A 26,731-nucleotide genomic window follows, 5' to 3' on the forward strand; every position below is an offset into this window, starting at 1 on the left:
CTGACGTATTAATGCAGGTGAACTTTTGCTGTCTTCTGCCTTGTGTCCCCCCTTCTGCTATGATTTACTTCTCACTCGCAGGGCACAACAGTGGAGTTAGTCGCTTTAGATTCCCCCCCAGATCCCTGCAGTGTATAGTTTGATGAATGACTACAAGCATGAATATCTCTCCGAAACAAAGGCTGCGGAACGGCTGCGGGCATTGTGTCTTTCTTATCTCGTCTCATTACTGTACATGATACCTAATTATCACCTGCGAGCTATGTTTACTCATCAGATTGATGTAATGTGACAGGGCGGCGTCAGCCAGTATGTGATTCGCCTGACTACATTGCTTATTCTTCATCATCAGAGGTTTGACACATCCAAACCCGACAGATTTCAACAGCACATCCCTAATTTCACAGTGAATTTAAATGAAATGCCGCCTGTGTTCTGCTGTGTTCAACTAGACGAATCTCTCAAAGGTGAGAATTAGCTCCCGTCTACATTGTGAAACTTGATGCAAAAGCTCTCCTCCTTACGCTTGATTACTTGGAAAGTTATAAACCCATGTTCCCGAAATTTTGCGGGCGGTTTAGACCTGATCCAATGAAGAGCCCATTGAAGTTTGACACATGTCAGCCTGATGGTGGCGCTGACCTGAAGGTGGCCGTCTAATAGTCAGAGCTGTAAAAGTTTCTCTCCAACTTTTGAATGAGGTAGAGCCGTAACTGGAGGACTCCTGGTCCTTGGCGGAGGTATGTGTGCCTCGTCTAGTATCTGAGTGTTCTCTTTGAGGCCCGGGTCAGGACTGGAAGACAAGACCCTGACCGTCCCACCAGCTGGAGCCGCTTATAAATAGCCCAGACACACACTCTGCTCTCCCCAGTGAGACGGCAGCGTGCCACAGGAATAAAGTGCCGGGCTCTAATCAGCGCCGTTCCTCTCGTCCCTTTGGCTTAATATCTTCCCGACATTACATTTACATTGCAGGCTTTTTAGTTGACACTCTTGTACATCCACTTACAATGAACTCAGCATAATTACCAAGATCACACAGCCGGCAAATACCAAAAGGGTTGTAAGGGTGAGCGCTGCAGTCTTCCCTCCCTTCGACAGTATTCCTGGGGGAATACAGCGATCCGTGCGAGAACGCGGGGCAAGGAAGAACGGAGGGAACGGACGAGATAAGAGGAAGGTGTCAAAGGTGTTCCGTGAGCAATTTAGAAGCAGTCGAGGGTGGGGGGTGAGGGGGGGTGTGAAGGAGGAGGAGGAGGAGGAAGGGGGGACTCAGTTGAGAGGATATAGTTTCAGATAGAGGGCAAGTTGAGGTACTTGAATTAAATGTTCCAACCTGCGACAGAGAATGTGAAGTGGCTGTGAAGATCTGCTTAGAAGTGCCGCCACTGCGGCCGCCACTCAGCTCTAAGTCTGAATGTAAATATAAGGATCCAGACTTCATCTTCAGCAGTCCACTCATTAAGAGGAAGAACTTAACATGAACTTACCACTCTGTCACTCTTTCCCACATCTCTCTTTTTGAGTTAATCATGTGTTGTCACTACGTCGTATCCAAATTAAAGCAGGAAGACTTTTTTGTGTGATGTGTGATGAATTTGAGAGCTCGCTAAAAATGCAAAAATACAAAAATAAATCAGGATTAAAAGGATTAAGTGTTAAGGAAATATTTGGTAAAGGAGCCGGGCAGCGTTTGGTGCAGTGTCTGCTCGTCGTGGTGGGAATGAAGACATTGCTGCACACACGGATGCACACTGCCATGGCGATGGGCACCGTCTCTTTTGTTTTGCGGGAGGGGGGCCGAGCACAGACCGGGCTTTGTGTTTACTGTATGTTCGCCATGTGTGTGCCGGAGTACATGGAGTCCAGGGTCGCTTTACTGTTCACACACAAGGACACAGGGTGGGCTGAATGCGCCAAACAATGGACGTCTCTCCCAACAGCTGTCCTCTCTGACGCTCACACACACACACGCACGCACGTACATAGCTGGCTGCCATCATCCCAACCGCCTCTTTCCACTTCCCTCGCCCCTCCGTCTTTTTTATGTGCCACTCTCTCATAATCATGGCCTCATTCCCTCTTTCTCCATTAATTTTTTTTCTCCTCCCCAACCTCCTCCTCCTCTTCCTCGTCCTCACACCATCGCTGGGAGCTTCTGATGATCTATCTCTCTGCTTTGCTCCCCTCCTCCCCCTCCACCCTCTTCCCTGCTCCACTTCTTCAATCTATTTCTCTCTTTGCCCTCTCTCTCTCTCTCTCTCTCTCTCCCTCTCTCCCTCTGACTTTCTTTCTTCTGCAGCCTCAATGTTCCTCTGTGTGAATAGCTGGGATGCTTTTGTGGAAGGTTACCATAGTGACGGGCCATTTGAACAAGTCGTCATTCACGTCCGTTTGCTGTAAGCCGGGGAGAGAGGCCATGTTATCTCCCCCCGACACACAGGCAGACCTGCGCCGCTCAGTCAACACGCCGGCCCAGCAGAGAGTTGCTATGCATCTTCCCAAACCGTTAGTTATGTACGCGTTTCTTTACCGTTATACGTCCGCCCGGCCTTTGTTCAGGCGATGGGTTACGAGATCAAGGTGAAGGTCAGGCACAGTTGAGGTTCGGTTCCAACTGCGACGTCGGCTTCACGGATGTTTGCTCGCTCGTCTGGCATCGGTGCGTGTGTGTGATCAGGTGTGTGTAGACAGGTTTGTGTGGCATATTGATATAGACATGCTACATAACACAGGATGAATCAATAAGGAAGCTTCCAAGGCAGCTCAGGACCTGTAGGTTTGACTTTGGCGAGGTTGAACAAAGACAGATTAACATGCTCCCCCTTTAATGAAGAAATAACCCCCAAGCAAAAAGGCCATAACAAAAACAGGGAAACGATATTACATCAATTCAATGAGGGATTTGAACAGATTTATGCTCCTTAAGTCGATTATGTATTAAAATACTGGAGTCGGTCACGGGGCTCTGAACTGCGCGAGGCGGAAAAATGTAACATTTTAACATCGGTAAATGATTCTCTTAACCACTACGGTTTACTCTGCAGTTAATGCACAACTCCACCACATTCCACTCGTCTCAACTTGTTTGCTCGTCTCCTTGGAATTGATTTAGGGGTCGATTTTAAACGCTTCTTTCTTATGTCAAAAAACAATTAAAGATAATCGCAAATGGAAACTTTGAGATGTGAAAGGAAGCAACAGAGCCTGAAATACAACATGTAGAATGTTTGGGTGGTTTTTTTTCAAGATGACCTGATCCAAAAAGCTCTGAAACAAGCAGTGGAGACCTAAAAATTCAGTCCAAATGGAAAAGTCCAAGTGCTTCTCAGGCAGTGGGCTCTTACACTGTAATTGCAGACCTTCTCTATCAGGAGCACTTATGTCCTCATGGAGTCTGCCTCAGATCCTTCGTCACTTTGAAGTCGATTTGCCAGATCACCTCATTCCGTTCTGAATAATTCCGAGCGGATGAAGGCTCCATCTCCGCCGTCGCCCCGCTTCGGCTTAAAGACGCGGGAATGAAATATAGGTCGTATTCGCTTCGGCGGTATTTTCCGCCAGAGTTGCAACACTTTGGGGGAAACGGCTCCAGTGTCTCATTAACAAAGACGTGTTCAATCAAGCACAGGTTTAACGTCGGGGATTACAAATAGGCTTTAGTGCGCGAACTGGTGCCGGTACCGGCGAGTCACAGGCGAGGCCGTTATCGCTCACGGAGGGCGTTGGGTTCGCGACCCCCTCCTTCCTGTGACAAATTTGGGGAGGGCGGAACAGCAGAGTTTCCTCTCCCGTCCTGTCTTGTCTCGTCTGTGAATGATGGGAAGTTAATGAGCCGCACAGAGGTGACCCCGGTGTGCAAATACACACTGTTCAGACACACACACACACAGACACACACACACATATAGAGCTCAGGCGTAAATAAGCACGTTTATGTACTCGTATATGTAAAATCTTCTTTCTTTCCTTCTTTATTTCACTGCATTTCAGAAAGATGTTTATTTGTTATTATCTGAATTTGACGGAACATGTTGCTGTTGCTGGGAGACGGTATGAGTTTCAGGGTTCGCCCAGCTTAAGTGATTATTAATGTATGAATGCTATTTACTTGCCTAAGAGTACAAAGGATGGATTGTTCTGTTGTGATACTGATAGTAGTAGTTTTACATGACATATTTGAACTCTTCCTCTTATCCAAATGAACTCAACCAATTCATTGAAACTATTGGGGGTTTTTTTTGTAAAGAAGGAAGTGGCAGCGCTGGTGAAGCTTCTGTAGAAAGAGGAAGAGTTTCTACATCCCACACACACAGAGCTTACGTGGTAAAGTTCACCGTGCGAGGTCACTGCGTTTTGGACCAAAGCATCAGTCTCCCCACGCGGCGGAGTGTTTGGCTCAGTGGGATTGGCGGTGGTGACTCATAGGGCCATTCCACTGTAGTCACGGGAGACTTCAAACGCTCCAAACAAAAGGCCGTTTCAGTGAGGAAGAGGGTCTGATTTGCATTGCAGTGAGGGGGCTGCCCTTTGGATTCAAAACACTAAAGACACGACACCTTTTATTCCCTTTATTATTCTGTTTTTACTCTCTGGCCTTTGGAGGGACGAAGGTGCTGGAGGTGTTTTGGTCTTTGTCCCTCTGTCCCCCTAATGTCCGTCCTCCCTCTCATCTGTTGCTTGTTTGTGTAGATTTGTTGCGAGTGGCTCAGCCTGTGGCCTTCCCCATAGGCCTGTACACGCCTGTGTGTGTGTGTGTGTGTGTGTGTGTGTGTGTGTGTGTGTGTGTGGATGAATAGATAGTTAAAGGAGGCATTAAGACTTTAATGGCTGTATTGACCTCTGTCAGCAACCGAGGAAGCTTTGACATTTAAGCTCTGTCATTAGAGCACAGATCCATGCGCTTGTAAACATTAAGTGAATAATTTAGCATTTTGTTATTTCTATGGCCATTTAAACATCTTTTGAAAAAAAGAGAAGAAGAAGAAGAAGATGATCTCACCGGCATTAAAGCTGCGATGTGAATAAACACAATCAACCAGATTATTTCAGCCGATTCAATGAAGCTTCAGCTGGTCTCTTTCTCTCCGGTTTGACTCTGTGCCACGCGGCTGAATGAAGCAGCAACGTGGCTTGGTGTGTGTGTGTCTTGTGTGTGTGTGTGTGTGTGTGTGTGGCGAGAGGAAACAAAAATTAATTTGTAGGTGTCAATAGTGCAGCAATCAGCAGAGCTCTGTAGAGTCCAATTTATGTGTCTGCTTCTCCTTTCACACCACAGGAACTTTTTAGGAACAGAAGAAGATGTCAGGGACGCTGTCGTCTCTCTCTTTCTCTCTCTATCTCTCTCTGTCTCGCTCTGTCTCTCTCGTGTCTCTCTCGTGTCTCTCTCTGTCTGTCTGTCTGTCTGTCTGTCTGTCTGTCTGTCTGTCTGTCTCTCTCTCTCTCTCTCTCTCTCTCTCTCTCTCTCTCTCCCATGGCTCATTAACTGCAGGGTGGAGCTCACTACACCAAGTAATCTCTGCTCCAGTGAGCTCCTGACTTATACAAGGGAGGTTTTTAAAGACTTTCTACAAAAACTCTGTCTCTGGCGGTAATTCTCTCCCCTCTGCTCTCTCGTCCTGTCTCGTCTTGTCTCCGACACGAACAGAACAGAGGAAGCCATCACCTGGAATCCCTCCGTTTGGTTATTGGGCACGCGCCCGCTTTAATTTCCTCTGAACCCCGAACACACACGATTCAACACACAGTAATGAATCTGAGACGCGCTTCCTTGTGACTCTTACTGTCTCATCGGTGGGATGAAATACGGCGGGAGTTGTTGCCTGTGAAACCTTCAACACCTGGCAACGCAATCATTGATTAATAAATCCAAACAACATAACCCCTGTGGATATATTGTGTTGGGTAATAACTGCGCATTTTTAAATCGTTCTAGAGGGAAATTCGACTGAAGAAAGGATAAACAACAACCTCGGCGTGGTAAAGGCGGCGATATAAAAGCCGTAACAGATGCTAATAAAGATATAAGAGTGCTGTTGTGATTGCAGCAAACCCCGCTCGCTCATCAACCGCCTCAGCTACAGACATTAAGCCAAAGGAAGCGGTAGAATTTCGACATCCTCACCCCGGTCTTGCACACTAATCAAGACTGATATAACGCAGACAATTAGAGTGCAGGTCGCCGGGCTCTCGCTATCACCGCCGCCGCCGCTGCTGCCCCGTCTTTGTCCGAGCGTTAAGTCACCGTTGGAGAGGATTAGCCGGCTTAGCTATGCCAGGCATTTCTCCACCGAGTCACATGGACGTTAAGTATTCTGGGAAGAGTCCGAGAGTCCAGGAGTGACACAGGGAAACAAACAAAGCCCCTGTCCCAAATCTGATGGTGTTTACATCTTTAATCAGGCCTAAATTGATGTCCGAGAGTCTTGGGAGTCGGCGATTCGGGTGCGATCACAAGGCGATTTACGTTTTCCTCATGCAAAGCAAATAATTAGTAGCTCTCATGTCCATCAACACAAACGCAAACTCCACCTAAGGCCTTTATTTGTTAGTGTGTGTGTGTTCAGATGGGAGGTTTGTGTGCTTTGTTGGAGTCACCGCTCCTTTTATTTGTTTTTAATCGTCCACGTTGGGTTTTGTTTCCACCATCCCACAGTAGATCCTCTTGGCATGTGCGTGCGTGTGTGTATGTGTGTGCCTGCCTGCTGATCATCATGCTGGCCTGAGTGGATGACCCGAGGCCACACACACACACACACACACACACACACACACACACAGATTGGATTAGCTTCTTTGGATCTTCCCCAGATGCCGTCTCGCTCGTAATAACTGACCAGATCGTAGACCAGAAGACTTTTGCCAAAGCCCTCATTTAAAGCATCGCGCCTGTGTTTGTTTTAGAACATGGTGCCAGCTCTCTTGCTCTTTTTATTTTCATCATCCCCGCTGGCGTACACACACACACACACGCACACACACACAGGCATAGCGGGAGATGTCAGGTCTAATTTCCCTCCATCCGGGAGAAAGCGTTCAGTCGGGGAAGTTAAGCGGATCTCATCTTTCGTCACATTTCTACTCGAGATATCTTTGTTTAGAGTCATCTCAAAGATAGATGTGATAGCGTGAAGGTCAAATTGCCAATGGAAGTAAATGTTGACAATATAAACCTGCATAATAAAAAGATTGAGGGGGGTAAAGTAAACCAGACGTTGACAGCAAATGGGCCGTAACTATGAATAACATCGCTATTCTGATCTTCCTGTGATGTTTGCCATGAGAGATGAGGATAGATTCTCTACTAATGTATGTGTGTGTCGGTGTGTGTGTCTGTGTGTGTGTGTGTGTGTTTTCATAGTTTAGTCATTAGACAGCTAGGCCCTCTGAGGTATTTTTATCACTTACAGGGAGGGGAGGTGTAAAATGAGTGTTTGTTTCTGTGCGATGCAATGTTCCGCACGTCGACTCCACCACGGGCTCCAGTGTGTCTTCGCTTGTTTTGTGTGAAAATTTGGCTCGACACGGAACGGCCTCATAAAACGTGTTTGTGCGCGGGAGGCAGACTGGGAGAGGAGCGACAGACTCGTGTGTGCGCGCGTGTGTGTGTGTTTGTGTGTGTTTGCAGTAAAAAAGAGAAAACGAGCTAAACGATCCTCAGCCCACACAGATTTTGACAAGCGTCTGTGTCTGCGTCGGGCTCGTCTCTCTCTCTCTCTCTCTCCCTCCCTCCCTCGCTCTCTCTCCCTCTCTCTCCCTCTCCTGCTCTCTTTATTCCATTACAGTCTGCGCTCATTTCAGATTAATATGTCAAACTGGGATGGGAGCCAATCAGCACACACTCCCTGCTGCCGTCGTCTATTTACCTCACTTATCTGAGCTTCCGCTGTCTCACTGCCGCTCCCTCTTCCCGCTCCCTCTTCCCCGCTCCCTCCCTGATAAAGCATCGCACCGTGAGTCAGTGATGACAAATGGATGCTGAGTGACTTTTTTGGTGTGCGAGGCGTGGTGCCATATTATGTTCCTGTGACATCGTTAAGGTCATGGAAGCTCCAGCGATGCGTTTAAGGCCATTGGTGTCTCCTGCTGTGTGCATCTCTTTAGGTTTTAACCTCAAGTTTTTCGCACGTCGGCACTCAAACTTCTCCCTCCACTTCCTCAAAACTCTAAAATAAGAGGAAGCTCCACATACGCTCCCCCAAATGTCTGAGCTAACACATTACTTCTACCTTTCCAAATATGTCAGCGTTTTTCGTGGGCTGGTGTTAAAACCCCGGCCTGCTCTGTTCATCTGAGATGTCAAAATATTTCAGATGACTCATCTTGCACCTTGGGGGCGTATGCGATACTTCCAGCTGGTTAAATGTGATCATAGACCCAAAGAAGAGGAAGAAGAAGGAGCAGCAGCCGACAGCTCCCGTCTTTATAAACGCCGTAGATCCCACTGAGCTGTGCAGCACTCACGGCTTTCACAGGAATCTATACTTCCTACGTTTGCTCCGTCATCATTAGCGTCTATCTCAGCATATCCAAAGGCACAAACACTACTTCTGACACCTGAGATGAACCCCAAACAGCTCCTTCCTCTTCATCCTCCTCTGTAATTGTGGTGTGATGGAGAGGGTGTCTTATCCTCTCTATTTCTCCGTCTTTGTCCCACCTGATTTGAACTCTGAAATGAAGTCGTTTTGATGTTAAGCCTCGGCTCGACGTTCCGTTTGATGTGGAAGCGCGGCAATTACTCTCAATTACTGGAAATTACAGCCTCGGAGACATTTCATGGAATCTTTATAAAAGGGCGAGTTATATCCAAACAGTGGAAATCGGGTTTGATGCTCAGCCAAGCGCGACCTGCAGTGTGTTCCGTAGGTGCTCCGTGTAATTTAAAGTCTTTGCTCGCTCGTCCTCCTCTTTCTTGTGTCTATAGTCTCCGCCAGCGTTCACTGGCCCGTGGAATAAATTGGTCTTGTATGATATCACCAAGGGGAGGAGGGGGGAGGGGGGGCAGTGACACTCCATCCGTCTCTCTGACCTGTTCTTAGAGTACGACCGAGTCAGAATCTAGCAGAGATGATTCCAGAACCGCCGTCTCCCTCACTCAATATGTCACATGCTTGTTTGTTTCGAGGTTGTTCTGCATTTTGCAGAAACATCACCTGATGTATCGCCGAGGCTGGCTGAGCGGGGTGTCGTTATCCGTATCCATGGTGATGGATTTTTTGGCTGCCTGTGGTGGCGATAGGCAGAAAAAAAAGCTGTTTAATTACTTCCTCTTCACCTATAACGACAAATCCCCTTCGTCCCGTGGCGTGTGTGTCAGCGGCTGGTGTCTGTGCTCTCTGCTGCCCCCTGTGGTGGCAGCTTTTGGCCAGGCTGGCTGAGGCTTAGGGGCAATTCCTCCTGAAGTAAACAAGCATGTGACTCCAGATTTAAGCCGATGCTATTAACCGCTCGGCCCGTCCTGCCCCGCTTCGTCTCCGCCTCTGCCTCCCTTCCCGGCTTTGTCGCACTTGGGCGACATTTATTACCGTAGTGGAACGATGAAGGGTTCCCGTGATGGCTGAGACACTTGTTTATCCTCAGCCGCAGGGTCTAACTGAGGTCAGGCTGTCCATTGCAGGGCGGTTTCTCTCCATTGCTTCTTCCCCCCTTCGCTCTGATAGATCCTGAGCCAATCACACAGGACTGCTAGAGGGACGAGAGCAAACGAGCCTGAGGACGAAGGAGGGGAGAGGAAGTTGAATCCAAGGCTGTTTGTGCCAATCAGTGACGGTGCCCACAGTGCAGGGATGGGCGATGTGTGTTTGTGTGTGCATTTCTAGATGCTCAGTGCTTACATGGGCGCTAACGTGCAGCTACACGTGCGTGTTTGTATGGACTGCAGAATTCTCCATCTGTCCAAAAGCATTTCTGTCTCTGAGTCCTGAAACGTCTTATTTTCACCAAAACGAGAAAAATATCTGCCCTGAGATCAGTTCAAGCTTTTTTTCCCCTGATGAGAATCAACATGTTCCAAGCAGCTGATGCCCTTTTATTTATCCTAGTGCACAAAAAATGCACAAAACAAGTAGAGTTGTGTTGTTGTGTTGGATTCGGGGTGAAATTATCTCTCTGTGTGTTGGCAGATGGATTTGGTTCAGTCGTTTTATAAAGAAAGATTCTGGACTCCAGGCTCATACCGGCTTGGCAGGAGCCAAATTGCGTGGTGGCGTGTGTGTGTGTGTGTGTGTGTGTGTGTGTGTGTGTGTGTGTGTGTGTGTGTGTGTGTGTGTGTGTGTGTGTGTGTGTGTGTGTGTGTGTGTGTGTGTGTGTGTGTGTCTGTGTGTGTGTGTGTGTGTGTGTGTGTGTGTGTGTGTGTGTGTGTGCAGACTCAGCTCCGACTGCCTCTGTGGTGCATCGCCCCGCTCCAGCCAACTACTGATTACACCTCTTGTTTTGTCCTCTTGTCTCCCCCTCCCTCTCTCTCTCTCTCCCTCCCTCTCTCTCTCTCTCTCTGTTTATTATCGGCCTGGGAGACTGTGCAGAATTAGACTGAAGGCTTCGTCTAACACACTCTTACTCAAGTCTCCCCATCCCCTTGTTTTGTCTGGGCCGGCTCAGAGGACACGTCCGTACCCAGCGTCTCCTCCTCCGGGCTGAGGACTCGGAGGCACGCGCGCTCCAATCCGACGGCCCTGTTTACTTATTGAAGGCATTATGACAATTTCGGTTCCGCTTCCTGTCTGAAGCCTCCCCGGTGTGTTATGAGATGCGGGGAGCTTCACGTCTCGCTGATTCACTGGAGTTTCCTGTGCTGTGACTCTCCTATCGTCAGGCGAGTGGCACCCAGATGTGACATGTTGCCCAAATCACAAACTAATGAGACGACTCTTGCTGGAAATTCAGCGAGGAACCTTGAAGGCGATCCGGTTAGAAATAATTGCACGATAGTTTCGGATGGTAGCTTGCTCGCTGTCAGGAGACTCGGGGCCAGATGCACCGAGCCTGTAGGCAGGTTTGGGGCTCCGATTTGAGGCATTCTGCTGTAACAAACATTCGTCTCAAACAGGCGGAAGGGACTGGAAGTGCAGTTTGCATGTCCGCTTATGTGAGTCACCACAGGGGGCGCGTCGCTCCGAATTCTGTGCTTGTTGAGGGCTCCATGAAAGACAGCCTGAGTATATGAGACGTTGATTTCGCACATCAACAACAACATTCGCTTCTTGTATGTACCTCAGGCCCTGGGTGTTCCTACTTCCTGCTTTCAGAGAGGAACTCAAGGGTCGAGTTAGTGAACCATGTGATATCAGGAAGGACATCGGGGGTGTGTGTAGCAAGAATTCTGCTCCCAGGAGGCAAAAGCTCTGCCCTGAATGAGGCACGTCCTGGTTTGTGAGGCATAACGGAAAGCCACTACAGCGTCCTCTTTCTCTCTGTCTACCTGTGTGTGTGTGTGTGTGTGTGTGTGCGGCCTCTCAGTCACTCATTTCTAATCGTCACAAAGAACCTCATACTCAAACCCAGCCATCACCTGAGTCAAACATTGTCAAGCTGCTGGCTGGGAGGCGCCATTTCATTTAATCTTCCCCTCCGAGCCTCTCTGTCTGCTTTGTCTGCTCTGTCAGCGCTGTCGTGCCTCTTTCACATCGCTCGCAATTACCACGCAGTAATGGAAGCGCGTGAGCGGGCGCTGCCTCGATGTGTTCAAGACTAATTCTCCCCTCATAGCGTAAAGCGTGTACGTCGGGCTCGTAGCAGCGAGCACACCGGGTCTACGGGTCTGATTGTTGGCCAGAACACTCGAGCGTTTATGGCTCTGTTATGATGAAGTGCATTAACCTCACCCTCATCTCTCTCCGTCTCTCTCTCTCTCTCCAGGCGCTGGCAGCCAACGCGGGCACGGGCTTCGCCGTCGCCGAGCCGCAGGTGGCCATGTTCTGCGGGAAGCTCAACATGCACGTGAACATCCAGACCGGCCGCTGGGAGCCAGACCCGTCCGGAACCAAGAGCTGCGTCGGAACCAAAGAGGGCGTGCTGCAGTACTGCCAGGAGGTGAGTCTAAGGTTCAGCTTCATGCCACCGGACCCTCCCCCCTCCTTCTCCCCTACCTCTGAAGGATGGAGCAGAATATCACAGCTGATGACATTTTAATTAAAATTTAATTGAAAATGAACAAATTGCATAGGGGTCGCGTTTCTAAAGGTCTTGTTTTTCTGTTTTTCTTCCTTCCCGCACCTCCGTGAGCTCTCCTGTGACAGACACGCAGCTGTGTGAGGATAATTAGCTGACAAACACGGCCGCCAGAGGAATATTAGTGCTTTCAAAACAGAATACACATATTTGGAGATGAATTGGCACAAAGGTTGGAAAAAGGCATTTTTCATCTCTCTGGCGTTGGAGTGGTTGTCGCTGGCCAGCTGTAAACAGACAGACACTATTTACAGTATAGTGGGTGGCATTTCAATTAGCAGACATTGTGGCTGTCAGTTCCCCCGGCTGTGTTCCTCCATCACGCGTGTAGCCTCTCTCTCTCTCTCTCTCTCTCTCTCTCTCTCTCTCTCTCTCTCTCTCTCTCTCTCTCTCTCTCTCTCTCTCTCTCTCTCTCTCTCTCTCTCTCTCTCTCTCTCTCTCTTTTATTTACTACTTCCTCCCACCCAGAGATTCAGGTGATATTAATGTCAGTTGTCCGGGAAGCCGAGCTGTACGTTTTTTTTCCTTTCAAAAAGCTTTCTCGCCATGAGCTCGGGTTGCATTTACGGATGACATTTTGATGGCATTTAGGGAAAGCGTAAATTGTGTGCACTTTCATGGTCGGGCAGATGCAATCTGAAGAGTATCAAGGATGGTTTAATGGCTCCCATCAAAAGTCCATTTATTCCACCTTTCTGTCACACTGGTATACAACATTCTTCCCTCAGTGTATCCAAACATATGTGTGTGTGTGTAACAGAGATCCTCCGCTTGTTTCCCCACAACAGATGTACCCCGAGCTGCAAATCACAAACGTGGTGGAAGCCAACCAACCCATACGCATCGAGAACTGGTGCAAGACGGAGAAGAAGGTGTGCAAAGGCCACGCCCACATTGTGGTGCCTTACAAATGCCTAGGTAAGCTTGGAACAACTGGAACAGAACTCATAAGGGTGACGGCTGTGTGGCCTTTCATATCTTAGCTACCTCGCCGCTATTGTCCTTCCTCTTTTTCAAATTAGCCCCTCCGTGGAGCTGAAGAGAAAGAAGAGATTATGATACATCTTAGCCACGGGCAGCGGTGACACGGAGCAATATTGGAGTCTGATTCACTTGACTAATCCTGGCCTTGAGCCGCAGAATGAGCAGATCCAGCCTGGACGGGGAGCTAATGTCTCTCAGAAAGGATGGCCAGGGGAGAAAAGCTATTATTGTTGGCGAGGCTTGTTGAGCAATAAAGCACAATCTTATTCTCCAGTCCTCATATAGTGGCCATAAAGTCACAGGGATACAGGGGGTCAGCGAGCGGGAGGGAGGGAGGGAGGGAGGGAGAGAGGGAGGGAGTTCTGCGAGGAGCTGAGCTTTATTACCCTCCTCCATCTCTCCGTTTGCCACGATATGGTACACACCTCTGTCTCTCCTCTCCTCTCCTGCAGCATCACGGTAATCAGAAGTGGCAACATGGCTGTATTCTTGGTTTATTAGATGTCAGATAGAGCCTGAAACGTTTGCCACTGTCTAAGAGGGTTTGCAATAATGCGCAAATAGTTTAGAGACGAGGGCGGAACTGTGTTCGTCCAGCTATGACAGACGCCCGGTGGGGGGAAACATCTTCCTCCTGGAATGGAAACGCTTCCCAGTACCCTTCCTCCGTCCGAAAGCCTCTCGATGATTGAGCTGTGCTGATTTTCCTGGATGAGAAAGCCATTAGTAGTTGCATTGGACTGTGAAATGGGCGAGCGTTCAAGAGCGTTTTTTGGCAAACACCGAGAGGCAAGGCTTTTGGAAAGTCGTGGGACAGCAAACAGCACAACTGGAGTGGCCACTCAGCGTCTGAGACAGGAATACAGATGAGCGGCTCACAGGCTCAAACTCACACGCCTCTCATGTTACAGCCTGAAAAAGTGCTCTGGAAGTTTTGCATTTTTGGGGGCAAAACCTCATCTTCATCTCTGACGTCCTCGCCGTCATCGCCTCCGTCTCCGTCTCCATCAATAACCGCGACCTTTCATTATGACTCAGCAACAGTGCCGTAGCTGCCATTTAATTAAAAAGGACTCCATTATATCTTCGCAGAATAATTAAATAAGCCTCCTTGCTCGTTCTTGCACATTCATTATCCTGATTGTTAAAGGTCTGCACTCTGGCGGACCCCCGTCAGACCGCAGAGGCCTTTTTTCCTTTTTAGCCGGTGTGCAAATAAGGAGATTGAGAGGAGAGAGAGTGGCAGAGACAGATGGAGAAGGCGAGGTAAGCATAAGGTGTTGGCAAAGAGGGAGCTTTGGAGAGGGTTCCTGCTTAATTATGTAACGGAGCATGTTAGAGGCTTAATTGGAGGGCTCTGATCGTATGCTAGGAGCCGGCGTGGCCACCTCATCACGTCTCACCTCTCCAGTCTGTAATTTGTCGGGTCCCTCTTTCATATCAAGCGCAGGTGTCAAGCGCCGTTCAATTATTCATTATTTGCGGTGTTCGAATCGTGTCGGAAGAAAAAGGGACATCTGAGGAGGGCCGCATTAAATATGTGTACAGTAATTACAGTAGAATCGGGAGGAAATGAACAGGGAGGGGAGGGGAGGGAGGGAGGAGGGCTGCGGCTCAGGGGGAGATGTGATTTAAAAGGGGCCCGGGCTCCTGTGAAGTTAATAGATTGATGTGAATAATGCAGGTGCTTAGGACGGAGCTCTGTGGAAGAGACCAAGATGGATTGATATCGTTCCCCGTGCCTGTGTAAAGGCCCGGTACACAGCGCCGCAGTCCTGCCTGTCCGCCCGCTCCCATAAACAACGGACTAGCGTCGATGAATGTGATTTTTTGTTCGGCGGCGCTCTAATCCATGCCGCATGACGTCTTTGTCCAGCAGCTCAGGATCATTACAGCACTTTCTCCCCGCTCCCTCCCTCCCTCCCTTCCCCCGTCTGTGTCCTGAATGGTGTGACCGGACCAGTAACAGGTGTGAGGCAGGGGGGTTTGGCCTGAGGTGTGTGACGCCGATGTGCCTCTTACACGCTCTGCATGTTTACACGCACGTTTAAACTTCCATTCTGTGGTGATAATTGGATTTTTGAGTGTAAACAACTGTAATCAGGCAGCGCTGTCCTCTGAGTAACACGCTCGGATGACGGTGACGGTAAATTGATTTGCCTGAGCATGTAAACACTTCTTCAGCGCGCAAACAAAACAGGCAAACTTCATTTCCTAAGCAGATTAAATAATGAGCCGTGTAGATTCAGCTAACAACAATCCTATTAGTTACATCCGTACACATATATCCGTACATATATACAGTTTTATGTGTGTGTGTGTGTGTGTGTGTGTGTGTGTGTGTGTGTGTGTGTGTGTGTGTGCTTCAACTCCTCTTAAAAATTGGAGCACAGAATGTTTATACCGAGGTTTCATTTATTTGGCCAACGCAGACTGAAAGTATTCCCGGGGTGAAAAACAAAAGGCATTAAAGGCAAATCCATAAGTCATTTCTGATGTCGGATATCTGGACATTCATTTATTTACTTTCCCCATTGTCTGTGCAGCCATGCCTCTGAGTGTCCGTGTCCGTTCGGGGGCAGATTGAGGCGAGACACGGCTCGTTATTCAATCTCCCCGGAGCGTCGGGATCAATGAGATATTTTTTTCTGGGTCTTTGCGACTTTCTGCCTCGTGTACATTTGGGGAATGAAGGAATTAAAGGGGTTTAAGGCTGGCGTTAGAGGGATTTAATAAGGGGATTCACAGATATGACTCATCATCTTTCACCTTTTACTTGCCGACGAGGGCTGTTGGTTTAATCAAGGGCAGGGCAGGAAGTGACACATTCGTCCATCATCGTAAACGTAAGGACTTGTGATGGTGTGAACACAGACTATGGGTGCAAATCAGGCGTGGACTTAAAGCGCCACGCCCCAGGCTTAGCGCGTTGCTTTGCCTCTGACCACGTATGTTTTAAAGTGTTGTGAATGTAAATTTAGGGAAATCTCACGCAAACCCAACACTCCTTTGTTCTTTATATGTTATAAAGTGAACGTGAAGGTTTGGGGAAGGAAAACAAATTGGTTTAAGTCCTCAACCTCTGCTGATGGTTTCAACATCTCTGAGTTCTTTGCAAGGTCAGACTTGTTTTCCATTACTCATCATAAACTAGCAACTGCTTCCCTTTCATGACGATTTAAGGAACAACCCCTGATCCAAACGAAACGATCACCACGGCAACTCCTTTACCTAAAAATATAAACCCTGCTGTCACTCTCCGATTGACCGACACATCTTTAAACAGGCAGATTGTAACTAGGAAGGGATGATTATTGATATGATTTGTCCCTCTGTAACTTGAATCATGAATGTGAATCCACCTCAGATGTATGAAGTCCAAACAAATTACACCTTTGACTTTAAATGTCACTTCACATGCTGCCAGATGCTGAAAAGCCCTTGAAATACAATAGCCCTGCCGTCAACAAGCGGCACTTAGATGCTTAATTGAACCCCCCCCTACACACACACACACACGCACACACACGCACACACACTGCAGGTATCTGTGGTGTCGCTGGTATACGCTTACCTGCTTCCAACACACTTACAGTAAAGGAGGTCTGGCCGGAGAGTGTTAGAGAGAGTGTCAGACACACACAGGAGGTTAAATCAAAGACAGATGAATAGACGAGGTGGAGAGGAGGTCACAGAGAATACATTTTACGCCGTATAGGCTCTCTCTCACACACACACACACACACACACACACACACACACGTACACACACTCACACACAGAGGCAGAGCTGCAGTATTTGCGTGGCACAGCTGCTCTCCAAACACCGCCATTCATCACCCACTGCAGTGTGGCTTGCAAACTCCTCCCCTCATCGCATCCAAAACAACCCGAGAGCCCCCGCGTGTGTGTGTGTGTGACATAAAGAGACAGAGGAAGGGACACGGGTGAGTGAGTGAGTGAATGAAGGAGTTAGGAAGTGGGCCAGGAAGCCAGTGCAGCCCCGGTATTGCGTCCTGTGTGAAGGATATGGAGATACTCAGGGGGGTTTGCTCTTCCCGCAGCTCTGACGAAGGAGCAGGGCGGTCACAAAGCGGGAGGTTGGGTGCTAAGGGGGCCGAGGTTGGGGGGGTGTGTCAGGGTTCTGTTACTGCACCTCCTGGGCGGAGAAGAGAAGCAGCTGCCAAGTCCTCTGCTATTTCAGGCTCTCCTCTTCCTCTCCTACCCTCTCATTTTCCAAAACACTGCTTTTTCACCCAGCCTGGCCCATGCAAAGCCATCCAGCAGCCTCTGGCTCTGGCCGCAGTCACAGCAAACCACTAAATGAGCAGTTATAGGATAGATCCCAGCCCTCCATGTGAAACCTCTAGACCCTCATTTGTATGTTTTCCGTCCGCCCATTCGGCTGCTGCTTCAATCTCAGCCTGGACTTTGCCCTAAACCTTCTATTCCTCCCCCACTCACTCACTCACTCTGTCTCTTTTACCTCTTCCGTTGTCTTCCTGCCCGCCTCCCCATTTGTTTGTGATGGTCTCGCCCTGATCTAATCTTGTTTATGACCCCCTCAGCCATACGCTGACATAGGTGTGGTTTTCAGTGAGGAACTATTCATAGGAATTTCCAAGATGCCCTTCGTGTCCTCGATTTCCCAGCTCTGCTTTCTGTCAGGTCCTCTGAATAAAGCCAGGAAGGAAGAGTGCGCACTTCCTTAAAGCAGTCGCAGCATGAAACCAGCATTTTCTCCCCTTACCATTTTAATGACAGATTTTATGTGAGGCTACAGAAGAGGGAAAAAGCCCGATCTGCTCCAGGTGCTCAGACAGATGTTGTCAGAAGTGTCAAATGCCCTTTCTGTAATCCAGCTATAATGAAAAGTAAAAGACCAGGCAACTATGAATTATTGAATTATTCCCCGTCTTGCCAAGACTCATCTGCTGTTCTCTTTTTTGGCTTAAACAAAGCGAGGTTTCACTTCTGACCCTGATGCTGAATGAATTTCAGACAGATCAGTGGCTTAAACTGTGATTTGCTCTTACAGTGGGCGAGTTTGTCAGCGACGTGCTCCTGGTCCCCGAGAAGTGCAAGTTCTTCCACAAGGAGCGCATGGACATGTGTGTGAGCCATCAGCAGTGGCACGGCGTTGCCAAAGAGGTAAGGAAAGAATTACTGCAGAGGAAACAGTGGGAGGCTTTGTCCCCCTGTTACAATACTGCAAAGATAACCACATTTTTTACCCTGATATCTCCCTCTCACGCTGGCTCTCAGCCTTGTGTTTTTGCCTGTGGCCATGTTTTTGTTTTTGAACAGTTTTGTTTTGTTCTGGCATGTTTACCCCATGAATCAATCAGTATAATTCAGTCCACATTATGTTTTAGAAAACACAGTTTGTTCTGACAGATAAAACATTTTATTTTATTTTATTTTATTTTATTTTATTTTATTTTATTTTATTTTATTTTATTTTATTTTATTTTATTTTATTTTATTTTATTTTATTTTATTTTATTTTTTCTCCCTTCTTCTTGCCCATGGTTGCATCTTTCCCTGTAAGGTTCAAAGCACCTCTCACACAGTCTGACTAGGCGCCCTCACATTTCAGCTACTAATCTGATTAGTGTTGTGGCTATAGAGCAGCTAATCCCCTCTGGGCAGCTCTGGAGTCGGCCCTCAGGGGCCATTCTGACCACAACAGGAAGAGCAACAGCTCACCAAGCACATAAACCTCCTGCTCAGCTCACTCCCAGCCTGGTGTTTAGTATCTCTTACTCGTCTGCTGCACATGTTATCAATGTCTGCACCCTCATAGCATCTGCACTGTTAGAATTTGGGACATCTGGAGATATAAATTACCTACAGTTTTGTAAATGTTTTATAATTGAGCAGCAGTAAACATTAGCAGAGGGAAAATCTGGGTAGAAAAACGCTTCAGGAACAATTTCCCCTCACTCACTAACTGCTGCTGAGATGCTCTTTAGCAGGGCAGCTAATAATTCATCGCTCCAGTCGGGGTTCTTGCTTCCATGTGTTAATCTGTAATACCTAATGTAATATAATTGGTAGCTTGAGTTGTAGCTATGATGTGAGACACATCAAGAACCAAACTGAACTTTGTAGTTTGGCCCCACCGGTCCCCACTCACAGTGTGAAGACAAAGGTCTGGTTCCAAGTCAGATCCTGACTAAATAGCGATCGGACAGCATCCCTAAGGGTTTCTAATAAAACATTAGCAGGCTTGTTAAGGAGATGGCTGAAATAGAAATAATGCTTTCCTGGCAGATCATGACTGCTGGACCTCCACCACATGCAGCTAATGAGCTAACTTAAACATTAAAGATGCCCTCCAGACACGTTTTAACTCATCTAAAAATACTTCACGTCGATTAATAGCTTTTGCAGGAAAAAATGAATCAAACCCCTAAAAAATGTTAAAACATGCGTCTAGTCTTTCTTCTTCATAGAGAAAACCAAATGTTCAGAGCAGCCGGCACAGCTGGTGTGAGTACACGTTTGGTCTCCACTGTCTGGTGATGTCACATCGGGCTTTTAGGTGAATTTAACTCACTCAGATTTGAAAGAAGAACAGAGAAGTCTTCATGTTTCCTCTTTCAGTAGAAGAATGAGGCCACAGTCCTCTGCACATGACTCAATCTCTACAGGGAAAGTTATCCAGGAGGAGGAGATCTTTAAAATGATACCTTTTAGATGTTTTTTTACCTACATGTCATTGGAAATAGAACATTTGGTCGTACAAATGAGCTTTCTTCTCTCTTTGCTATTTTGCCAGTCACCTCAGGCTGGCAGAACACGTTGTACAATTTGGTGGCTGTCTGCCTAAATACTAACACTGCGTTCGGGCGCTCATCAGAAGGTGGTAAATACCAGATGGTGAGACGGGTTCAGTTTCAGTGCGTTCCCAGTGCTTCTTGGAAGAAACAACCAAAGCACGGAACGGACCGCTGAGCCCAATCCCCATGTTGGTTCAGTCCTTGAAATTTCCCATGATGAAACCTTGTCAAAGTTAATACAGAATAGTGAGTAAATGAAGGTTTTCCAGCCTTGAGTCATGATTACAGAAATGGCTGCACAAATGAATACAAACCAGATCCATAATGCAGAGAATTGATTTATAGGTCATATCAACAAGTCCCAAAATAAGACAGGAATACCAAGTTTACAGCGGTTACATAATAAGATCCTCAGGTCTTAAAATAATGACATACGAGTTGGAGATTTCAGTTTTCAGCAAACTATAATAGACATATAAACCAAAGCCTCCTCACCTTGTGTCTCTATGAGCTGATATCATCTCCATCTTCCCTCAGGCCTGCGCCAAGAGCTCCACCGTGCTGCACAGCTACGGCATGCTGCAACCCTGCGGCATCGACAAGTTCCACGGCACCGAGTACGTGTGCTGCCCTTCATCTCGCAGCGGGGATGCTGCCCCTCCCGCCCTGCCCTCCCAGGAGGATGATGACGACGAAGAGGAGGAGGTGGAGGACGAGGAGATCGACATGGCCGACCTGGAGGATGAGGAGACCGTAGAGGACAGGTGTGCTTGTCAGGGTTATTTGTGAGGGGAAGGTGGATGCATGCCGGTTACAAGTTTGAGATGGAGTAGTGTGTGTGTGTGTGAGTGCATGTAGTAGCATGATCACGCGTGTCTTTGATGTATTGCGACTGTAATATGTGCTCTCTTGTGAAGGGCAGACATTACTGGTCATCTGGATGAGTTAAAGTGTTGTGACATTGACCTGTGGCAGCTGCTCTGCCGTGCGTGATGAATAACCCCTCTGCCTGGCTTCCTCCCCTTCACTCCATCACCTCCTCCTCTCCACTTATCACTCCTGCCCTCTGCCCCGTTCCCCTCCTCTCCCCTCCAACAGCGTGGCGGTGCCCGACGAGCAGCCGACGCACAAGGAGGAACTGCTGGACGGGGACGACGAGCAGGACGACGAGGAAGACGACTACCACTACATTTATGATGACGGGGAGACAGACAAGGAGGAGGAGGATGAGGATGAGGAGAAGAAAGAGGGCAGCAAAATGTCAGAGAGCCTGGATGATGACAAGAGTCTGCAGGAAGTGAAAGGTAATGCACGCTTTCTCCCTCTCTCCCTCCCTCCCTCTCTCTCCGTCTCTCTCTCTCTCCCTCTCTCTGTCTCCCCCTCTCTCTCTCTCTCTCCCTCTCTCTCCCTCCCTCTCTCTCTCTCTTCCCCTCTCCCTCCCCCTCTCTCTCTGGGCACTGCGCCTACCACTTAAATTATAAACTATAAGTAATTATGCTGAACTTCCTTTTATAAGCCACACTGTGATCAGATAAGTGTATGCATCAGCTAAAACCTCACCTCCCTCCACCCAGCAGACAGTGATGTACTGATCTGCCCTGTCAGAGTTACACCAGCAATCCGGCCTGATGCTGCTGCTGCTGTTGCCAAAACGCCTCCAAATCCTGCCAATCACTGCTTGTACAGAAATGACCCCTGCTGTTTAATCGTAGCTGTAGATGTTGCCGTATGAATTGGTATAATTCTGTAAAGGAGGATATAAGTGGTGCCCCCTAGTGGCCTGGATGATCTAACAGATATCCCTCCTGGCAGCGGTGTGCACCTTGGAGGCGGAGACCGGCCCCTGCCGCGCCTCCATGCCCCGCTGGCGCTTCGACACGAGCCTGAGGAAGTGCATGCGCTTCATATACGGGGGCTGCGCCGGCAACCGCAACAATTTCGACTCGGAGGAGTACTGCATGGCCGTGTGCAGGCGCCTGAGTAAGTCTGACGCCACAGAGGCTGGGTCGCACAAAAACAAACCTCCTCCCTCTCTCTGCCTGTTTGTGCCTTAGCTTCAGACTCTCTCCCCTGCTGCACACACACACACACTCTCACACACATTAGGATAACATAGGTGTAGATTAGTTCCTCGCTAAGCCGCCGGCGCTCATTCATCTAAAGCTGCCGCTAGCTGTTACGGCGTCACCTCCACCTCCGCCAACAACAATCGATTTCACCCAACATCACCCTTTGACTTGTAGTTCATTGACATTACACACAATTAAATGTCACACTTAACATCACTTAACATCTGTAATTTTTAATTAAGCCACTCAGAACAACACAATAGAGCATAATGATTTCATTCTGAGCACTCAGTGGTACATCAGCTTTTCTTAATTCACGACTGAATGTGAACTTTTCAATAGGAACAATACTGCTGAGGTGTGAAAGAAAGTTCTTGTCACTTACAGCTGCATATATAAGCCTTACAAGCACATTTAATATCAATTAATATCCAACAATACCCATCAAAACATGTCATCATTTGGACAATCAGGGCAGCTCCTTTATTAGTTATTCAGTCACATGCACATCAACTTTAACACCACTTTTTTAATGTTTTCCTGCCATCTTTGTTCGCTCTCCATCTGTCCCTGCTCCTCTGTCTGTCTGCTCACAGCCCTGTCTGTCTGCCATCCAGACCCAAACCAGCATATGACCTCATCATGATGGCCCGCTGTGCCTCAGCTCAGTCATGGTTCACAGCTCAGAGATTAGACGAGCACGTTAGGAGCATGAGCATTAAACTTAAATGCACAAACACTCATTTATCTGGTCCCGTTCACGAGCTCATGGTAGCGTTGCAGCGACGCAGGGGAGTGAGTCCAGAGCGGAAACACCTCTGGTCTCACCGCGGATGACCTCAGCCGTCAAACGCGGTGATATTTTCATTAATGCCAGAGACTTGACCTCTCGGCAGGAAGCTGACAGGAAGACGAAATGAATGAAAAAGGAAAGACTGTCAGATTCTCTTAAATTTATCTGAGCCGCCGAAGGGGGAAGACCAGCGATGAAAGGGCGATGAAGGGGGGGATGCTCCTGCCCTGCTAGGAACCCGCATTGTTTGCTTGTAACTCTCTCTTTCCTCGCCGTTTCCTGTCCACCTTAGTCTGTCCGTCTTGTGTCTGCTTGGACCTGCTGTCATGTCCGTCTTCCCTCCTCATCCATTTTGTAAACATGTCCGCCCGCTCACATTGCCGTGTCTGAATTTTGCAGCCGTGCCCCCCACACCCCAGCCCACCGACGACGTGGACATCTACTTCGAGACCCCCGCCGACGACAAGGAGCACAGCCGCTTCCAGAGGGCCAAGGAGCAGCTGGAGATCAGGCACCGTAACCGCATGGAGAGGGTAAGAGAGTATACCAGGCTCACTCATGCCAACATGTCCGTAATTAGAGGCCACGATCTGGATTTTTACTGCCTCATTTCAGAAAATGGCCGTAATACTCACTATGGCTGTTGATGAGGTCGTTGCTCAGCACCGGTGAATCAACAAATACTTTGCCAGGTGCTGATTTTGGCTCTCGGAATGACCCAGAATCTGTTAAACACAAACATCCCTAACAACAACTTAATTGTTTAATGGTTCCCCCCAAAACATTTCAGCTACAAAGAACCAAGCTGGATTGCAAACCAACCACATGAAACCCCAGTCTGATTAGCACACACTCCTCCATGGTGCACACACACCAAATGCATTCAAGAAAAAATGCGTAAAAGATTAGTATTTCCATGAAGCACAGTGATGAGGGGTGTTTGAAAACTAATGTACCTTATCGATTTCCTTTATTAAACATGAACTATAAATGGAGACAGACGCAGCGTAGCAGTTGGACCTTGCTGTTGATTACCTCACCGTTTGCTGCATGGAAGTGAAATCTGAGTGAATAACAGTTGAAACTACTTGTACTTCTGCAGGGACGGGCTGAGTTTGCATTGATTTACTGTATATGAATCCAATCTGAAGGCATAACACTATAAACAACAGGCTTAACTGCACATATTAACTCAGACATGCAATCAAAACACTGAACAATCCTGAAGGGAACAAACAATCAAAATTCTAACAATCCACAGCTGGCAAACAGGCAGATATAAAGACTCCATGCTCCATTAATGTTGCCAATTTGAGAGATAACATCACACTGAACACTGAATCCTTTCACATCTATGTTTACAGTTTACAGGAAAACCTTGTTTGATTGCGTTTCTCTGTGCTCCGGTCACTTTAGGTAAGGAAGGAGTGGGAAGAGGCTGAGCGTGAGGCAAAGAACCTGCCCAAGGCTGAGAGGCAGACATTGATCCAGGTAAGACACTGATCCGTCCCCCCCAGGGAGCCCCTCCTTTGTCCTTTTGTTTGGGTGCGATATGATGACTTACAGCACCTAGGTCCCTCACTCCCTGCCCTATTAAAGGTGCCTTTCCCTCGCTGCTCTATCTTTATCACTGTAAGGCTAAATTAGGGCAGTTTCTGAATGGAGAGACGACTAAATGAGTCCCAAACTCTCCTGACGTGCCTGAGAGGCGACATGAGTGGAATGGAAGGCTATTTGTGCGCTGAAATTGAAGGAGCTTTGCTGCGGATGAGGGGGTTTAGGTCTCTGTGTTTATTTTCTTTATCTATGTGTGTGTGTGATTGTGTTTGTGTGTGGTTTCAGCATTTCCAAGCCATGGTGGAGTCCCTGGAGGAGGAGGCAGCCAGTGAGAAGCAGCAGCTGGTGGAGACTCACCTGGCCCGGGTGGAGGCTATGCTGAATGATCGGCGCCGTCTGGCCTTGGAGAACTACCTGGCTGCCCTGCAGGCCGACCCCCCCAGGGTAAGGCCCCCCCACCCCCCACCCTCTGGCCTCTCAGGGCATCTTCTATCTGCCCTTCATCTCCTCTCAATTCTTCCCACGTGTCTCCTCTCTGTTCCCCTTCAGTGGTGAAACTGGCGCACACGTACACACATTTCTGTGGGGCCACACTCAGTCTCACTAGTTAAAGCCTCTGGCTGATCTTATATCCTGTCAACAGACCCCTGCGCTAACTCCCAATTCATCACGAGGAGAATTGATTACTGTAGCCATAAAAGCACATTCCAAAATCCTCCATCAGCACAAAGGCAATCTCATCTCCAGCTTCCGTGATAATCACTGTGTCGTGCTAAATTCCTTTTATGTAATAGACTTTTGATCCTTTTGCCAGCACTCAGCATTGGAAAAATCCCAGTCATCTCCTAACAACCGCCACTGTTGGCCTTTTCATCCAGAAAGGGTTGAATTGTTAATTTTTCAAACGTAATAATATTGCCTGGCTTGTAATTTGTTCTCCCGCTTCTCCGTTGCACCGGCGATATTCACAATTGCATCATGGTACTGTGATGTTATTTCAGCACGCGATGCAAAGGTTCGGGTGTTATTTAGTATGGATTCTTTGCCGTTCTGCAAAATTCAAAATTGACTATTTTCTCCCCTCAATAACATCAACACAGACGATTGTTCTTTAATAGAGTTGTTTTTTTTTTGTATCTTCTGTGGCACAGCGTCGTGCGGCGGTGACACATGAGAGGAAAGTGGCTCTCATCTCATCGCATTCAGGTTTATTATTCAAACTAGTAAGTAAAGCTGAAACTGATGAAACCTTTTGGATTCAGGAATGTAATCTTATCTTTAAAAGGGACGATAATGTGACTGGTATGGAGAAAGGACGCAGGAATATGTGTCTAAACTGAGATCGCCCTCTCTCACATGGAGGCAGAACTATGTGGGGATAATCTTCAGACTTCATCCTTATCTGAAGCCTTTGAACTCTTTCTTCCACACACTGCGTGATGTTGCATTCACACGTGATGAAACACAAAGCCGTTCGCGCCAAGCAAAGCAAAGCTGATTTGATTTCCCCAATCGTGACCTGTAATCAGATTCCTTTTCCAGCAGGGATGAGCCCAGTGGACCTTCCCACACTCAGTGTTGACCTGTACATTAACAGGGTCACTGGACGATGTAAAAGCATTATGAAAGCATGTTTTACTCCCTGAAACTCTGCTCAGCCTCATGCCTTTGTCCCCACAGCCCCACCGCATCCTGCAGGCCCTGAGGAGGTACGTCCGCGCCGAGAACAAGGACCGCCAGCACACCATCCGCCACTACCAGCACGTCCTGGCCGTGGATCCAGAGAAGGCTGCTCAGATGAAGTCCCAGGTCAGCGCCATTTTGAACACAGATTTTAGTTTTGAACGAAGAAATAAACAAGGATGCATTACTTTTTCTGTATGACTCCAGTTTTGGATTACAAAACGTCTGTCCCTTTCTGCTGTGTTAGACGTTGTTGGTCATCGTCGGTCATTGGTTGATGCGAGGTTTAGTAACATTCCTGAGCTGAATTGGGTGATTTCAGGACATTTCGAACCTCTCACATCGAGCCACACCGGGATTTCACACTCTGGCTCCTGCTCAGACACACGGAGGAGATAATGATGTCTCATTCTGCTCCTCTCTGCCCTGTTTCTAAAGTGTGTAGGAGGTAGAAAGAGTGTGTGCGCTTCTCTTCTCTCCTCTCGAGTTGAAGCCCAAGAGGAGTGTGTAGGCTCGTCTGACAGGGGGCATACAGTGTTTCATTCACTTAAGCCCCAGCGGAAGATTAACATTGCGCCGGTCTTGTGTAATGCTGGACTCTGAGCCACTGCACAGGGATTTGGCTGGGAGCTCTACTGTTAGATGTGCTCGCCAGTCTGTGTCAGTGCCCTTTGACACCATTTATAGTTACC

The 26,731-nt window shown here is 48.0% G+C and overlaps 1 protein-coding gene across 1 annotated transcript in view; it reads left to right on the forward strand.

The window, feature by feature from the left end:
• aplp2 (amyloid beta (A4) precursor-like protein 2) overlaps nt 1-26,731 on the forward strand; it is a 49,386-nt gene that overhangs the window by 13,366 nt on the left and 9,289 nt on the right. Inside the window, exons 2-11 of the mRNA XM_076146419.1 lie at nt 11,857-12,030; nt 12,957-13,086; nt 18,191-18,303; nt 20,475-20,701; nt 21,036-21,241; nt 21,750-21,917; nt 23,199-23,332; nt 24,216-24,290; nt 24,642-24,800; nt 26,037-26,165. Coding sequence (XP_076002534.1) covers nt 11,857-12,030; nt 12,957-13,086; nt 18,191-18,303; nt 20,475-20,701; nt 21,036-21,241; nt 21,750-21,917; nt 23,199-23,332; nt 24,216-24,290; nt 24,642-24,800; nt 26,037-26,165 — 1,515 coding nt within the window. The remainder of the gene's footprint in view (nt 1-11,856; nt 12,031-12,956; nt 13,087-18,190; nt 18,304-20,474; nt 20,702-21,035; nt 21,242-21,749; nt 21,918-23,198; nt 23,333-24,215; nt 24,291-24,641; nt 24,801-26,036; nt 26,166-26,731) is intronic.

The sequence above is a fragment of the Genypterus blacodes genome, unplaced genomic scaffold (genome assembly GCF_046128005.1).
Source record: "Genypterus blacodes isolate CSIRO-AG114 ecotype Tasmania unplaced genomic scaffold, CSIRO-AGI_Gbla_v1 ptg000032l_1, whole genome shotgun sequence".
In the NCBI taxonomy this organism is placed as follows: Eukaryota; Metazoa; Chordata; class Actinopteri; order Ophidiiformes; family Ophidiidae; genus Genypterus; species Genypterus blacodes.